The 18,462-nt window shown below is 44.0% G+C and overlaps 1 protein-coding gene across 2 annotated transcripts in view; it reads right to left on the bottom strand.

Moving 5' to 3' along the window:
- Positions 1-18,462, bottom strand: part of ATXN7 (ataxin 7) — a 78,788-nt gene that overhangs the window by 42,786 nt on the left and 17,540 nt on the right. For both annotated transcript variants that reach the window (XM_032193923.1, XM_032193924.1), the window contains exons 3-5: positions 13,134-13,282; positions 12,655-12,951; positions 12,243-12,311 (exon numbers count right to left, since the gene is read on the bottom strand). In XM_032193923.1, coding sequence (XP_032049814.1) covers positions 12,243-12,311; positions 12,655-12,940 — 355 coding nt within the window. In that variant the 5' untranslated portion in view covers positions 12,941-12,951; positions 13,134-13,282. The remainder of the gene's footprint in view (positions 1-12,242; positions 12,312-12,654; positions 12,952-13,133; positions 13,283-18,462) is intronic.

The following is an 18,462-nucleotide window of genomic DNA, read 5'->3' as shown; positions in this document are numbered from 1 at the left end:
TTCCCTTCTAGATTTATACATTTTCTTACTAACTGAGAACTGGACAAATACAATGTAAAGACAACTATGTCATTTCTGGTAAGAAAATAACAACGAAACATACCATAATGTTTAAAAAGAATGTAAACTCGAGAAGTGGCACCAGAAACACTGGAGTCAATCTAACTTTTTAAAAGATGAAGTCTTTCAAACCAATAAAAATATGAACTAGAGACAGTTACGCATCCTGTGCACGATGGCATCGCTGCAGCCTCCATATTATAAACCAAACAAGCAGGTGAGACATTGCTCTCCCTCCCACACAGTGCACGCACCGTGCTCGCCTGCAAACCTGTTCTGCTCTCTTCCCTGCTGACCGCAGCCCAGCAGCTCCCGGGTGAGCAGCAGGGCATCGCTCCTCACCTCTGCAGGGAATGCTGCGCATGCATTTTGCATCACGCACTTGATACCTGAGGCAGCACATCAGCATACGCCAAAAAAAAAAAAAAAAAAAAGGAAAATACAAATGACCTGTCAACTGAATTCTATTTCAGTATTTTCTTTTATTAGGTAATCCATAGGTAATCTAGTTACCTAAAGCTACCCCACCCTGCCACTCCCATTCTCCATACACTCGCACATCCACTTCAAAAACGAATGTGTTTCAATCCTGTTTCATATAGCTATAAGGAAACTGATGCCTGTCGTTTTTGGAACACCACCTTACATTTCTGCATCCCTCTCAGCTTGGCAAGTACTTTTAGTTCTTCCATTAAAATTTACTTCCTTTGCTTCACACATTTCCTAACAGTTAATTTGATACGATGTAAAAAAATAATTATGCAAGTTGCACAGCAACAGGCATATAAATGTCCTATAGCCAAAAAAAACCCACAACAGTACTGTGGTACTTAATAGGATTAAAAGATAAAGTGGAAAATAAAACAACGTTTTTGTTGTTACAGTAAAGTAAGAGAGCTAACCCACTTCTAGTAGGTTTGAACACACAGGTAGTGACACTTACTTTGTAACTTAGACATTGCATGACTAGAGAAATAAGGATGACTGAATTATTTCAACAGTCTAGCTGAGGAATTGTTAAACCCTAAGACTTTCCAAAATTGGTGTATTGGAAAAGGAAAGCAGAGTTTACTCGGACTATGTAACACACTGATTTGGTTGGTTTGGTTTAAATCACACTTCTGACAGACACTTCTAAGACCACTTCTCTCCTCTGGCCCCACTGCAGCTAGAGGTCCTCTGGGCACACGTGGGAGGAAGGTACATGGACATGCATGAACAGACTCAGGCGTACAGGGGGATGAAGGAAAGCACTCTTCTCTTTTGTATGCCAGCAAAGCAGCAGAACATCCTACTTTTGTGGAGAAAAAATCCTCCTGAACTGGTCAAGAAGGCTGCAAGAAGAACAAACCTGCTTACACCAGCAGCAAGCCAGAGAAATCATCCTTGTGCAGACGGAAGCAGAGGAGACACATCCAGGGCAGGGGCTGTGGGCAGCGGTGTCACAGAGCCGGGCCTGGCCACAAGCCTGCAGGGTGGTGGCACGGAGGACGAGCGGGGTCAGAAGGAAGAGGAGCACACAGCAAGGAGCACACGGAGCCAGCATTAGAGAGGCCCGGAGTGCAGCAGCTCAGAGATGACACAGGATGACAACGGTGAACGAGATTAAAAGATAACAGCAAACTGAAAGGTAAACAGGCTCCTTTGACACCCTCAAAAACGCGTAGAGTTTACCAGCCTCTGGCTTTTGAAAACAAACACGGCCACCTTCCCAAAGCAGGCTCCCAGCTCCTGCTCCCTGCCACCATGCTGAGCACCCCAGGAAAGACACCACAGGAGCACAGCGAGGGCAGCATGGGGGCACAGACACCCCCGGGGGCTCCCCTCAAGCTGGAGCTGCCGGCATGCAGCCCCCCTGCCTTGCCTTCCCCACAACGGGGAGCCTCTGATGGTGTTACAGACCCTCACGCCTTCACACAGAGGAGCCCGGCACACGGTCACAGCCATGTCCAAGGATCCTGGAGAGGTGGCAGAGAAGGGCAGCCCCCAAATCCTTTTCGCACCCCAAATCCTTTTCCATCCCCAGCAGTCACACACGAGGCTCGGAGGAGCACAGTGACAGCCAGCTCTCAGCATTTCGCTGCCTTCTCCCGTGCTCTACCTACTCGGCGGATAAAAATAGCGTTCTTATCTCCAAGGCTATCAAGCCAGCGCTTCAGATCGTTACGTTCAGGCCACAGGAATGACTGAAGGGACTCGCTGGTTTGATCCCAGCAAACGACGCAGCGGTGCGGGCCCCTGCATTTCAGGACATGAGCTGATTGCCTGGGGAACCAGAGGGACACTTCCCAGACAGAGGCCTTCATGTTTTGGGTTCTTTGTCCCCGCTCCATGGTGCACAGCAGCCCTAAAAAGGCCAGACCCCACAAACCAGGCAGCTGGCTATCGGGGCAGCTCCTGCAGGAGCCCCAGCACAGGTGAGGGCTCCAGCCAGCCCGCCGACCTGACACAAACTGCACCAGGTGCACTTCAGACAACGGATTTCCCCAAGTCCTGGATCAGATTCAGTAATAAAAAGTCCCCCTTCAATCATTCAGCCAAGAAAAAGAGTATTTAGACCAAAAATTTACAATCTGTTGCATAAGCATGTATTACACTAACTTGGGTAAGCAATACAGATATATTCGCTTTGGCTCAAAACTTCTTTCTAAATTATGAACTGCAATATGGAACAGGAGCTTCGTAACAAGCACGATTTCTAGACTGTTGCTCTGGGTCAGCACAACTTACACAGACATGAAAATGAATTTTCCCACTGAAATTCACCTTTAAAGTATTTTTTGGAAGTAAATGCTGCCTATCAGGAGGTTTGTTTAAGCTTTTCCTCTCAAATATTTCCACGTAGTCCCAGGGAGAACTGGATGACTGTGATCTCTCCCAGCAGAGCAGAACATAGACACTCAAACACAGATACTATATTAAAAATAAAAATAAAAATTAGCTAGCAGAGCAACCTAAAAACCAGAATTATATTCTTTACAGACCAAAGGCCAACAAAGCCTTCCAGCTGTACGAAGCAAGTTAAACTACTTTAATACGTTTCAAGAGTAACCTTAATTAAAGAGGAACAAAACAGACAATTTTAACATTTCCTGGGAAAATGTCTTATTTTGAAAGCTGCTTTCCAAATGATTTTGCAAGGCTGTCTTAATTATCTGACACACACTGTCCAACTATTGGGCACAATTTTCATTCCTTTGACATATCCACCAAAAATAAAGTCAGTTAACACAAATCTCTGGATATCCCACACCAATACGGATTCGTTTAGAAGTGTATTTGGTATGGTTTGCATTTACCTATACCATACAGATGATGTCTCTTTTTTCCTTTTGGCATCATTTGCAACATCTGTCTGATAAGAGACAGACATAGGTGACACCAAGTCCTCCTCAGCAGTAACCTAGATTCGAATGCTGTCCCTCCTGTTCACAAACTTACCAGGAACTACCTCAGGAATTTCAGAGAAAAAAATCATTTCTAATACTTAGTTTTCTGACATAACAACTTGTTTTCAGTCATTAGCTAAAAAATAGCTAATACTAACCATTAAACAATGCAAACTAATTCTTACTTGCTGTTTACTTTTAACAACGGACTCATGTATTATAACTAATCCTGATTTGTACCGTAGTTATTCACTGATATAACATCTCTAACACTCTCACAGATAACCAAGATACGAGATCTACTATATGATAAAACCATGTAGGCAGTCAAAGAAAAACTTAGATCAGATTCACTCTGAAAAGACACACAGTCAAGCATGGCCCAATGGATTTTAGGATTACCAAACAAAATACGTGCTGGAAAAGTTATTTTTCCTTCATTAAGCAACCATCATGTTTTGGAAAACAACTTCAAAGTTGGAATGCAACCATTATTTCACAAATGGTTCATTCAGCAGAGACGGAGGGGCTGCATTAAGCAGCACTGCCGGGAGAAAGCAGATCACAGAACCACACCCTAGGTGGAAACTGATGCAGATCTGGTGCTGTGTTTTAGCCTGAGCCCAAGGCCAGAGGGTGTCATTCAGGCTATAGGCACCTTGACAAAGCGATGGCTACAACGTCTAGGGGGGAACAATTAAAATGTTTGCATAGCAAAGTACTTCTCTACTGCTTGTTTGATCACAAAATTCTAGTGAATGTGGCTGTCTTAAAATCGCAAACTCTCGCCTGCGGAGCCCAATAACCTGATCCCGAGTCCTCGCTCCGGTCACAAGCAAAACCTTTGTTGACTTCAGTGGCTCATGACAAGAGCTCCCATCCCCAGATACCACTTTATAAGCTGGCAGCACTCCAGTTTTCCCACTGACAACAAATACTATGTAGTTTATGCAACCAGTGAAAAAAAAAAAAAGCCCTGCACACATAAAACTGCATTTATGAAGGCCAAAACATAATGGAATGTGAGTGTAAAGGAAAACAAACATCCCATTTACTGTGCATTCAGTCTACTATTTACTTTTCAAATTTAACTCATTAAGGCTTCTAAACTTCCTTTTAATGAAAGCTGCTGTAGGACATTCAGGCAACCATACCAACGTCAAATAGTCCAAACTGTTTTGCAAATAAAACCATACGATCGCTGGATTTAAGAAAAAGTGCACATCACAGATTTACAACCTCACAGCTGCTCCCTATGGGATTTGGGCACTTCAATCATTTTGTATACATTTTTTTAGAGTGCCATTTGAGAACGCTGCTTTCTCTATTACACTACAAATGTAGCTGATGAAAGGTACAAGTAAAGTCCTGATTATCCAGAGAAAAGCAGATCAAGAATACTGCGTAAGTTTTCTGACTGCTGTAATCCCAGCAGAAGAGAAGGGAGGCATAACGAATTATCTCTTTCACCTCTTATTACCAGTGAAGTTTGTCTGCTAGCTAGGCTGAAGCTATCGTTGACAGCAGAAATCAGGACCGGAACGAGCTTGTAAATAAACAATCTTTCTCATGGGAAAGCAGGTTAGCACTGCACAGCTTATTCCACAAAGGCTGACAGCAGTGTTTACACACAAATAACTGAGTATTTGAGTATTTACTTCTCTTCTACTCAAGCCAAGTAAGTTAGTACATTTACCAGGAAAGCGACTGTTTGCAAAGCTAGCGATCCAAGTGACGTGGGAAAGCTGTGCGTGCAAGCTCCTTTGATGAAGTCACACCTCGGAGTGTCTGGGGTTACCCAACTTACAAGGAGAGACAGCGTGCCACCCATCCTAGCTCACATCACACACAGCCTGCACAAGCAGGGACAACTTTGGATTGCAGGAGGCTTTCTAGCAACAGGAACACTGATTACAACAAATTCTTCGCCTTGCATGACAACCACTTTTACATTCATGCTACTCTTCTCCGTTATACTTTGAATTAGCAGATTTTAGTGCTGCTTACAAACAGAGTAAAAATACAAAGCTGTGTTCATCCATGTGATGCACCCCAAGAACGTTTAGGGAATAATGATGAGTATCAAATAGACAGGCACCTTAGTCTGCAGTGATGATTTCCTTCATTAAAAGGGGAGAAAATATTTTTAAAGCATCTTAAATACTATTTAGAATACTTGATTACAAATTAAATATTATCATGATCTGTGAAAGCTGAAATCTTTCCTGTCTAAGAAGCGATGAGATCACACGTAACCCCAGCTGGCACTTGGCCGTTATAGCCATAGGCTATGCATAGTGAGAAGAGGTGTAAGAACTGCGTGCATTTCCTTTTCTAGCTCCCCTGCAATGGAAGAAATAGCTTTTAAAATAGTTACCTTAGAGAGAGCAATCTGCATCCTCTTAACCCAATTTAGTTAGAAGTACCCTTCACCAAGCCTTTTTGTCTTTCCTGCTCTATTTAGAAGAGCGTTGTGTTACCAGCTCACATGGAAATCACAGTTCTGTGCAATACTTCTTGCAGTGCTCTTCTCTTACTGAGCGTTTGTCATTAAATACAGAACAGAAACTATGGAAAAAGCAATACTTAATCAATTATTATCAAGACATAACTCTCCTGCATAGGAACAACCTAGCTAATCATACATAACTTAACAAGTGGTAGATAAGGGTGAACTCCTGGCTGTACGTGCATAGACAGCTATTTCAAAGGTTCTTTAAAAAAATATGTGAGGAAGCGGGAATTTAACAGATGGATTGAGGCAGTTTTGGAGCTGCACTTCCAGTGGAAGTCTCCAAGGCCTTGCAATAACAGTCTAATACTCTGGTAGTATCTAAAACCTGCAAAGTTGCTTCACAGCATAGGATGACACAGTTCTAACTTGCAGGCTAACATCACAATATTCTATTTATAACATGTGACTCATCTCACCAGAAATAATTAAATATTGTAAACAGAACTTGGTTTTAAGTGAAAAAAATAACAAGGAGAAAGAAAACCAGGGCCAGGCACTGCAGATATTCTCACAATTAGCAACCTATCAAATTCCGTGTTTTTCAAGCTCTCTCGTAAAGTCTCTACAATTTTCTTAAACAGCTCAACGCACTTTTAAAGTCTCCTTGTAACTGTTTTACAATAATCAGTCCACAAATGCTTAAAATTCTTCGTGTAAATAGTCAATTAAGATGCAATGAAATGAAGAAGAGATTTATCTGATTACAGCCTGAGCATAGCTACGCAGAATGCCAAAAAAGAAGCATTGCACGTTGTGCTGCTACCTTGAAATATTTATTTCAGTCTATTAAAAATTCTCACAGTGTATTTGCAGGCAGTCAAGGACTATAGAGCCCTCTAAGTATCTTTGACATGATTTAACACAACAAAAATCAACTCAGTAGAGCACCTCCCAAGGCTGAATAAAAACAAATTTAAATTTGAAATAAGATGCTGTCTCTCACTTGTATTTACAACTTAATATTGGAATAAAAGTTTCACCAACACTTTAATTATTTATTAAACCTGCTGCTGGGAAAATTCTAGACCTTGGGTCCGTCTATGTGCTAAAGATGCTTCCAGGGAGCCCTCCTGGCCCAGCCCTGGATTTCCCTGCTCAGCCTTTCTGAGCACAGGCTCCAGAAGAACAAGAGTTCATCACACCGCTCTCGGTACTCTCACAGCTCTGCTAACGTCCATTAATAACAATTAATATAATCAAATCCCAAAGCTTCTGCTGTCTGCTGAATGCCCTAGAGGTTCATAGAGTCTTTTTTTTTTTTTTTTTTTCCCCTCCTTCTTACCCCCCTTCTGCCTCCCCAGGACACTGTTCGTGACCAGAAGTTCAACTGCTATCAGGTGCTACGATGTTGAACAGAATTTGTTCCCACCTGCTCTCCTGATAGATCCCTATGGTAACAAAGTCTTCTGAAGCCACCTACCAAAAACTGACAGTCTGTGCTCTCACAGAAAATTCAGAATGTGCTTTACTAAGTAAGACAAGTATAGTCTAAAACTGTAAGAGTGGTACCAGGCCACCCGGCCACACAGACAGCACCAGTTCTGAGCTGTGAACCCTCCGAGCACACCTAACACATCAGGGACCATCGCTGAACCAACCTCAGCCTACGATACCACAGCTGTCTCCTCGGCATCTCCCTCCACAGCCCCTTCACCTGAAGCAGCTGTCACACACACACAGAGCAATCAAACCTCCTCGGGAACCTCAGAGCCTCGAGTACAAACCGCTACATCACCACCAGACTTTACGGATGCTGTAAGGGTGACAAGGAGTTGTTAGACAAGACGCAACAGCCTTTCAACGATAATTGATCAAACCCAGCTCATGACCTAAGTTGCAATCGCTGTCACCTTCCTCCTCTTCCTGTACTTTCTTGCCAGTTATCTGTAAACTGTGGTGACAGTACCACTGAAGCACTAGATATAGATAGGACCAAGGGGCTCACAATTAAAAAAAAATAAATTAAGAAATAGGTCTGTATGTGTAACAGAAAGAAAAAGATGCTTAAGCTCTAGTAAAGACTGCCCAAAACTTCAGCATGCACTGGATACGTTATCAAAAACACATGCACTCAAAGAACTTTATATTGTCTAACCCAATCTCTCTTCCCCACTATTTTATTTTCCATCCTCAGATGCTATCGCTTCCTTAGCATTTTTCTTATTATACCTATGTTTCTAAATTATTTCATAAACCATTGCACCAATCTGACAGACTTTCACCCCAACCACTCCAAAGGGGTGGCACACATTAAGAAGCATTACTGCAAATGTAATGATTACATCTTTGCTAAGAGCACACATGTTCTTTCTGTCTCTGCCTTCCTAATACAGCCTTGTGGGTTTTGGTTTATTTCTTGAAGGGCGGGGTTTTAGAATAACGTACGAGACAGTTGGTAGCAACTGAAACTTTACTGGAAGGGGTGGGGGGTTGCTGGTTGGTTCGGGGAGTCTCAGGGACCATGGGAGGGTTAAGCCCCAGTCCAAGGACCAGGTTTAGGCCACATCATTTCTACTTAAAGCTCTCCTGATCCACAGATTGAAATGAATCAACCTGTTGTTAAATTCTGCAAGAAGCAAAAGTTCACTCTGTTGGAGCCTGACAAAGTTACGGTGAATGAACTCTATGCCTGCAACCACAGTTCCATTTAAAGATCTTTGCAACAAGAATAGGTTAGAAAATGGTTTTCAAAAGCAAACCAAATCCAACAATGGGCAGCAAGAATCTCCTGAAAAATGATTATGCTTGCTGTAATCAGAGTATGACAGTTTAACACTAAGAATTTAACACAAAAAAGGAAGTGTCATAGGGTACAAATGCATCAACCTCCTTTTGATGTCTACTGCATCTCTAAGATGAACCACGTATCTATAACGTGAGTCGTATTTTAAAATGTAAGACAAATGAACATGACTAGATTTTCTGCCTCATTTTAGAACGCATTTACAGACTATAATGCAACCTGTTTCTGTTTATTCATTGCAGCAAACCATGTGGCAGAGAAGTCACACCTTCAGCTGGTTTGCAAATAGCAAGCAATTAAGTGCTGGGATGAGCTAAGTTCTGTCGTATGAACTACTTGTGAAAATAACTGCAGTACAATTGCTTCTAACGTGGCCGTGCACTGATAGCAGTTTGTCTTGAGATGATTTCAGTGTACGAAGACAAAGCAAGGCCTAGAGTGTACCTTAAAATAAGATTTTCCCATGCTGAAGGATGCCCGTTTCTCGTTTCCATCTGTTGGGGATTTTCCGTACCACAAGCGAGCCAAGTGCTTTGGGCCTGTACCATATTCCCGTGGTTCTAATTTCTACATCAAAGCTCAGCATGGACTCTTACTGCCTCAGAAAGCGACATGTGGGAAAGCATCCAGTGAAATTCTCACTTTCGTGAAGGTCTTCGAGGACCCCAGCAGGAAAGATTGTACATTATGGATTAGCAGAAGAGAAAGCACATAAGAACAGCGGATCGGGGAAGTACAAGAGGAACACGGGGAGTTAGGGAAGACAACCCAATTTCTAGTTGTTACTTCAATGCAAGCTTGGGTATGTCAAGAAGGGTTTGATATAATAAATGCATTTGAGACTTTGAACCAATTTTGGTTTCCTGATCCCTCCATGGAACTGGCATTCCTGACAGGTATTAAGGATTCATCAGGCTTCGCAACAACCAGCACGTTGAGAGGAGCTGCCTGATCAGCAAGTAGGAAATTCCAGTGACAAACGCCTGAAACCCTGCCTCTCTTCAAAGCTTACAGGTATGTCCTGGAATTACATATTCGTGTCCTTTATTCCTGTAAAAGAATAACAAGCATGCTTCTTTTCCGTCAAAACACAAGCTGGTAACATTAACCATACAGCATTACGGCAATGAGAACACTCACTCCTCGTTCAGGAGATCCACGCTCCGCTGCCTGAAAGTTTGAAACACATCTCTCACCATCAGGCAGACTGATGTTGAAGCTAATTCCCACCAGAAGACTGAAATTAGAGAAAGACCATGTGGGAAAGGAAACAGCTACAAGCCAGTGGGTACAGGCCAGTGGGAGCCTGATCTGGAAGTTGACAATTGTTAAATAAAGAAAACAGCTCTTGGTTTTGAACCCGCTTCAAATAAGTGGACTGTAAATTCATATTCCCTTCTTCTCTGCCTCTCCAGGCCATGAATATTTAATTCTTTTATGCAAACTGGAAGAGTTGCAATACAAGGTTAAATTAGTCTAAATAACCTTGAAATCCTTTTGTCGAGTTGGGCCTCTGACTCAACGCCCAATCTGAAGAGAAGAAACTTCCTCTATACAGCGAGTTGTGTATTTAACCTTACATAAATACTGTGTGGTATGACAAAAATCTTGAAGTTTTTATTGATTTGGTAAAATTTATAATTTGATTCATATTTTCCATGTTAAGATCCATTGTTTAGACAGCCCAATTACTTAATAAATGTCAGTTCCTCAATTTTGAATGCAAAATTCTTCCTGGGAAATGGAACCAGTTACAATGTTCTCAAAACCTTATTTGATAACATAATGCATACACATGCCAGCACGTTTTGCCACTCCCCTAGTTCTTTAAGTGCACACTTAATTAGCACAACTTTATCTTTTGCTCTAATTTGTAGGCTGAGCTCCCTGCAGACCAACTATAGGTGTATGCCAAGTCAGTGTCTCATTCACATGTCATACAGCAGTCAAAAAGACTGTTGGATGTCTGACAGAGCTACTAAGTTCCACTTCTAGATCTTGAAGTTTCTTTTTTTTTTTCTAATTTTTATAAACTTCCTTCAAGCCATAATCCTACAAGTCATTCACATGGTTGGAGGCAGTAGAGAGAAGTTGTGTCTCAGTGGTCAGCCTATGCAAAAAAAGCAGTTTCATGATCTCTCTCCAGGGAAAAAAAAAAAAAAGAAAAAAGATTATTCCTCACCCTGCCAGCTAATCTTTAAAAACTGGAAACCTTAGATGCTTGTATTTTATGAGGTAGAAATAAGAAAGAATGTTTGAAAATCCTTATTAGCAAAATCTTTGCTAGGATAATGTGTGCTTATTGTTACAAGCGTTGTTTTAGCACGAGTGATTTGCCAGTTCAGAAAAATAAATTAAACATCCAACAGAAATACTACACAAGAACTCAGCAATAAAGTAATAAGGTGCTTTTCAAACACCCAAGAACTTATACACGCACAAAAGTGATGGCAAAACGGTACAAGCATTTCTGTATAGCACAGCATAGCATTCTACTGCATCTCTCTTACAGCCCAGTGCCCACTGAATCTGGTCCTATAATTGTTTTTTTTTCTAAATTTTAGCAACGCTACAAATTCTACAATAAGTAGACATTTTGAATCAGCTTCTGTACTGCCTCCCCATCTTAAAGCACACTGGTACAGCCTCTGTAATTTTCACTTGCTGCTTGTAGCTCACAAACAGAGAAGTGCTGAATCAGATCGTCCCCTAAGGTCCCTGGCAAGTCCCACCTTCTACAACTGTAAACGAAGTTTACAAACTCAGTCTTCCATTTCAAACAGTGTCAAATAAGTGACTCAAGTGTAACTGAGCTAGTATTTAAAGCAGTGAGGCCTATTGCACCCTGCACTTCTCACTAACAAAGTCTGCTGAAGTGAACTTGCACTAACAATAACATGAAAGTTTTAGGAAGTTGGAAAGAAAAAGAAAAAAATAAAAAGGAAAGAAATAAGATTGCACATCAAAAGTCAGGCTGTTGCCGCTTTTCCCACTCCCTGCCACACAGTTACCATACCCTACCGGTGTCATTCATCATTTGGTTACAAGCTCAAGCAGCAGTGCTACTTTTGAAGCGAACCCGGCCCTTCGTGTGCTTTTGCTAATCACAGGTGAAAGGTCACTCTCGCTTCGCAGTAACAAATAAACACAACGCACTGACATGACAGGGAGGGAGACCTGCGTCCAGCTACCGGCACGGATTATATTCCGAGTGAAAATAGGCTGGCTCAAGAGAAGATATTAGCGGCCCTGGTCACGCAACTTCCTCGGGACTGCTTAGGGCCAAAGAAAATCCCACTGAAAACATGATAAACGCAATGCGATCAGTGACCTACGTTCAACCCCGGAGTTTTGGTTAGGTGTTAACTTAATAACAACGCCAATCAGGTCCCTGGTTGCCAGGCCACAGGTCCCCAAACTGAAACGCCAGCACTGACAAGAAGCCTCCTTTCTCCCCCACGCGTGTCCTCTGGTCAGGAGTCACCATCAGGAAAACTTCTTGGGGTGCTTTCGGTCAAGAATACCCCGCACTCACCTTCTCGGCAGAGTCGCATCGCTTCTCGATTTTTCCCGTATTCCTTGAAACTTTCTTCTAACGCTGCCCCTGCAAGCAGAAAACCCCCAGAGCTCAGTGACACCGCACGGCAGGACCCCCGCAGCCCCCCGGGATGGGGACAGGGACAGGTGTGGGGCCGAGACGGGGTCGGGGAGCACAGCACCCGGTGACAAGCGGCGTCCGTGGGGCCGGAGGAGCGGCAGGGGATGGCGTTGGGGGCACGGTGCTAGGGAACCCGTTGGCGTTGGGGCACCCGGGTGGCGTTGGGGACCCCGCCGTGCCGTGCTGGGGCTGCCCCAAGCCGCGGTGCGATGGGAAGGGAAAAGGGGACGGGTTTGGGGGGCACGGCAGCCGGGCTGCGGGGCCGGGCGACCCCCCGCGGGGCTCTCACCGTCGTTCCCGTGCAGTTTGGCAGCGTCGACCCAGTGGCTCCAGGGCTGCCCCAGCATCGCCTCGGGGCTGGGCAGGGACCTGCGCTCCCCGACGGCCGCCATTGCCGCTGCGGTGACGGCGGGGCCGGCTCCGCTCCCGCCTCCTCCGCCCGCGCCTCCCTCGCCGGGCCGGGGCCGGGGCCGGGGCCGGGGCCGGGCCCGGAGCTGCCGCTGCCGCTGCCTGGGCGCCGCCGCCGCCGCTGTGCGCTGCTCCCTTCTGACGTCACCCGCGGCCCGCGCCGACATTCTTTCCGCTGCTACAATGCACCGAGACAAGGCGGCGGGTGCTTAAGGTGGCGCCGCGCTTAAGGTGGCGCCGCGGGGTTCGCGTCTCCCCTCAACCCCCCATCCCCGCTTCTCTCTCCTCCAAGTCCCAAATCCCGCGGTTCTGCCCCAAATCCCGTTGTCCACCCCAACACCTCCCGGGATTCGGCCTCACCTGCGCGGCGGCCCGAGGGCCCGGAGCCGGGTGCCCATGCTGCGCGGGGCGCTGCCTCCCTCTCCGCCGCTCAGGTGAGTGAGGCGCCTGTCGGGCCGGCGGGCGCTGCCTCAAGAGCGGCGGGGATCCCCCGGTTCCATGGGGCGACCCTACAAAAAAAAACAAAACAACAAAAAAAAAAACAACGGCCGCGTAACGAACCCGCCCGGCCCCCCGCTGCGACGGGGCCGCCTGGGGCTGGGCCGGGATCGCCCGTTCCGCCCCGCCCCGCCGGAGCCTCCTTAAACGCGGAGCCACCTTAAGGGCACGGCCACCGGGGCACCGGCACCGGCACCGCCGCCGTTAGGGCCGGGGCTGCGGGTCCCGGGGCTGCGGGTCCCGGGGCTGCGGGTCCCGGGGCTGCGGGTCCCGGGGCTGCGGGTCCCGGGGCTGCGGGTCCCGGGGCTGCGGGTCCCGGGGCTGCGGGTCCCGGGGCTGCGGATCCCGGGGCTGCGGGTCCCGGGGCTGCGGGTCCCGGGGCTGCGGGTCGGGCCCCCAGCCTTGCTGCCCCACCTGCCTTTCTTCTTAATTACCCCCTCATCAAGCACTAAAAATGAGAAGGTTTTGGGAAAAATGCTCTCCTGGCCAGAAACTGTCACTAAAAGTTCTGCGATTATGCACCATTAAGTTATTTAATAAACGGATTTTTTTAGATTTTTATTAATTTTTTAGATTTTTATTAATTTTTTAGATTTTTATTAATTTTTTAGATTTTTATTAATTGCAATTAATTTATTAATCGCAAGCTGCTCTCTCCCTGCACCCTTTCTGCTGCCCAGGTTCCTGTGCTCCCCCCTGCACCCACCCCGCTCGCTGGGACCCAAACCTGCGGCGTCCCACACAAAAATCCCGGCAGCGTGGGACCGCGGGCGGCAGCACCGGGGGCTGCCCGTCAGTCCCCTAGGTGGTATGCTGGTATTTGCAAAACCAGGCAGCCGCAGGCCAAACAGTAAACAGAAGGGTTTGCACGGCCCCGTTGCAGCGCTGCGGAGGTGTGCGTGCACGCTCGGCCCTAGGCTTCGCTATTTTGGGTGAAATACAAGCCTGGGAGCGCGGCACTGCGACCCGCTAGGGATGTGCCTTGCCTCGTTTGTAAGGGAGCTGAACACACATCGGGCAGTCGTGGCAGGGGATGGGACAGGCTGTAATTATAAGGAGATTCAGTGTTCGGCCCCAGCGATAACTTCTGTCACACGCAGGACGTATTGTAAAACGGCACAGCTGCTGCAGAACAGCGAGGGAAACTCTTCTCCCCTGTCACTCCAAGTCTAATTCCTTAAAATAACTCAAACTCTACAAGATTTAGATAAAAACAACTTCTATCGCAGGAAGTTGTAACAGGACTAACAAAGGCTATCGACTTCTTGAGCTGGGTCCTGATCTGTCGGTTACACCTGTTCCTAACTGAGCTGCAGTTTCCCAAAAGGGTGGACTCTCTCTTCATTTTAGGTCGCAGCATGAGCAGGAGGTGCTTATGGGGCCAGAGCTGAAAGATAAATGATGAATGAAGGACCCTATATTTTTAAGTATATTCTTGCATAATAAAGGAATAAATAACTACTTATAATGAAAGCTAAAAACATCAGTGGGACATGTCAGTCAGGTGCTAAGCAATCTTGAATTTCTGAGCAGAACCTAAGCTAATTTTATGGTGTAAAAACCAGACAGGAAAACAAAAATCTACTACTGATTTCTTTCATTCTTAGTTCCTCAAATTTACAAAAAAAAAATCCTCTATTATTATTTATTTTACATTGATCCTAAAGCAAATAGTGATGGGTGTCCATACAGAGCCATAGAGCACCAACACCTGCCTTTTAATAGCAATAGATTTTACTGTGATATATCTAATTAATGCTCTACATCATGACTCTTTTCTTTAATCATTACTGACGTATGTATATCAAATTACATAAAAGTAAAATGGCTTAATTTGGCAAAATTACTGTTGATTAGCCAAGTACTTTAACAAGCTAATAGATTATCAAATTTTCAGTTTCTAACATTGATACTTATCAAGTTACTCAGAAGTGCCTCTTGCTTTAAAAGTGCCAGCCAAAGAGGTACCTTTATTTCAAAGATCTTCTTCCTCTTTCAAACCTGTTGTTGTGTTTTATTCCTGTCCCTCTTTCACAACTTATTTTTCCTATACATACCCACTCAAGATCTACTTCTGCTGCCTGGGCCTCAGGCTGTCCTTTAGTAAACTTTCTTCCTGTAGTGATTTTTTTTTTTTGCACTGTGTCGTGAATGCATCGGTATTCCAGCAGAGGGAGGAAAGTGGCAGCAGAAAGATCAGTTCATCAGTTCAGTGCACAAGACCGATTAGTCAGAGAGCAGGAATAGGGACAGACGAAAAACTCCTTTTAAAAGGACTGGAGGTGGAGAGAATATTCTTTTCCACAAGCCCACTATGCTGAATGTTTTTTTTTTTTGTTTTGTTTTGTTTTAAGGCACACAAGTTCAATTATATTGTTTCCGTAGTGCTATACATGGATGCATTGATGATTTTAGGGGCAAACCCCTGAAAATCCATCATGTTAGAAGAAGGACAGAATTCAAAACCTTGTAAACTTTAAACAGGTGACTGTTATGAATCTGAGACACCCAGGTAAGGAGCGTGGTCATTCAAAGTTCCCTTGGCACTCAGTGGAGAGCCAGGGATACTTTTGAGATCAGGTTGGTCTCTCCTGGTCCCAAACGGTTTTTGAAGAAGCCCTTCTCTTCCCATAGACCATGCAAGACAAGGATGACCCTGCACCTGAATTAGGGTCCTCAATTAGGCACCCAGAGTCAAGAGGGATGAATCTGGTCAAGAATAGCTCCTTTAATCATGCTCCTTTAACAGAACAAAGTTTTCCAGAAATGCTACAATTCAAGGGGTTTAACTAAGGAAGCAAAACAGCACAAGGAGCAGCATTGGGACTGAGATTGTGATCAAACAACCACACGCTGCTTGTGTGTGTGAGTGAGAACACACACCCAACTCATTCATCAAAGAGCTGAGAGGAAAAAAAAAAAAAACAAAAACACAAAACAAACATGGAGGAGTAAGTTAAGTTCAGGGAGAGAGGAAGTGGAGAAGGAAATGGGAGGCAGGAAAACAAAAAGCAGCAGGTAACGTAGAGGAGAGAGACAAATAGTGGGGGTGAAAAAAGCATAAACAAACAAACAAAGAAATACATCACAGCCTATGAAAGGAAAGAAAGAATTAAGTCAGGAAGAGGAAAGGAAACACACAAAGAAAGGGAAAACCACAGCTTCAAAGCTCACTAAACAGATTTAACGACATATTTAACACGGCTGGTAATGCTCTGCTGCCATGCATGCCTACAAACAGCATGCGACTGCTTAAAACTCCAGAAGATGGTTATTTTGTGTCATGACACTGCCGGCATTTTTTCACCTGTACTGGCAGGTTTCCTCCTTTTGCCAGGTGGTCCTGGGAAGCTGTTCAAACAGGGAACACCTTAGTCAGGTGTTTCGTTAGAATCTATGAGACAACCACCATAAAAGACCTGAGATATGATAATTCTTATCTGGAATGAAAAAGCAAGGATGAGTCTGCAGCTGAACTCTTTTACGAACAGAAGGATAACGATACGATTGAGTCGCTGGTGATTTTCCACAGTGACTGCAAAGGATGCATGAATTAAAAGCGTGAAGGGGGAGACAGGGAGAGCCTGCAAGGGTGTCATTTTATCAGTACTTAGAAGAAAAAAAAAAAAGTGAATTCATAAAATAGTCTGTTGAGGAAAAGATCTTAGGGGCATTACAGCACTAAAGGAAATCAAGTAAGTTAATTATAGCTAAAAAATCTGATGTGATCAAGAAGGACTTAAAAACTAAGAACAAAAACTATTAGCGAAGACTTGTTGGTAAATGAGATTCAGGCTGAAATGACAACTCATGCAGCTGATACACTGAAGCAATATCCTGACCCTGGTGTCAGCTCCTGTTGACAGCAGTGGAACTAGGAACACATTTTGTGCATATTAAAATATGTCTCCAGTTTGAGATGTGCAGGAATATAATTGGGAAAGCAGGGAGGCAAGAGATAAAAAGTTCATATAAATCATCATGTCCAGGTGATGAGAAAACTACGCAGACATAACAAAACAGACCATTTCATTTAAGCCACATCACAGAAAAATATTAATACATTACTAACATGCATTATGGTAATCTGTAGTTCAATCTCACCTCCAGTGAAATCAACCAACTTCTCCCTTTATTCACAGGACTGTGATCCCTCAGGATAATAACCATGAGCAGCATGTGATAAAAACTCAAACACCAAACCATAACAGTCTATTACCCTTTTCCCACAGATCCTGGAAAGAGGTTGATGTGTTTAATTTTATTTATGAGTAACCCTTCAAAGGGAGTTGAAGATGCTCAGAAGTGTTGGAATACATCCACCTTATATACTTGAAAGTGAAATTATTGCAGATACTTACTATAACCTATGTGTACCAGGGAAAAGAATAATATTGTTAGGATTAGAAATTAACTTGAAGTATCTGTTTCTGAGGAGAAGTGGAAGCAATTAAATGTAAGTAAATCTGAGAAGAGTTCTGAGTTGGGATAAGAATGCAATGGATACCCCCACAAGTTTAACTAAACTTCATGATGACTACATTGTGATATTAAAATAACTTAACATTTTAAGACCCAAATGATAAATGTATGCCTTTGCCATTTATTCTAAAATGTATAGTATCTGTTTTATAAAATATATTGTATCTAACAAAACCTTGCAAACACTTCCTTCTTTACTTATCAAATGCGACTTAAATGCCCTTCCATTTCCACGTGCCAGAAATTGTACAATCTTGCAAGCAGTACCCAAAGGTAACAGTTTTATAATATTTCTCCTTCTGAAATATCACCTGGCTTCACATAAACTTTCCAAGAAGAATTTTCAAATGCAATATGAAAGGTTAAAAAAAGAGTTTTGGCTGAGCTGTTCAAGAGAACGGGGCAGTTTAAGAGCCACACCATGACAAACATTCCTCACTCTTCTCGAGCTCAGATCAACTCCACCACTTAAATAAATTCTGCAGACCAGCTCCATGCTAACTGTAATGGTCCTTTCTGCTACAATCTATTCTAAAAAATATATTAAAAGATGATTTGCACAGCAAATACTAGTCAGACTGTAACAGGCTGGATTCTCCCAAGTCTGTGCATAAGAAAAATGAAGACTCTGAATGAAATCTTTTCTTTCGTTCTAATCAGAAAAAGTACACAAAATGGTGAAATGTGTATGATGATATAGAGTAGAAAT

Source organism: Aythya fuligula, chromosome 10 (genome assembly GCF_009819795.1).
Source record: "Aythya fuligula isolate bAytFul2 chromosome 10, bAytFul2.pri, whole genome shotgun sequence".
NCBI lineage: Eukaryota > Metazoa > Chordata > Aves > Anseriformes > Anatidae > Aythya > Aythya fuligula.
This window is presented reverse-complemented; position numbering and strand designations above follow the sequence as displayed.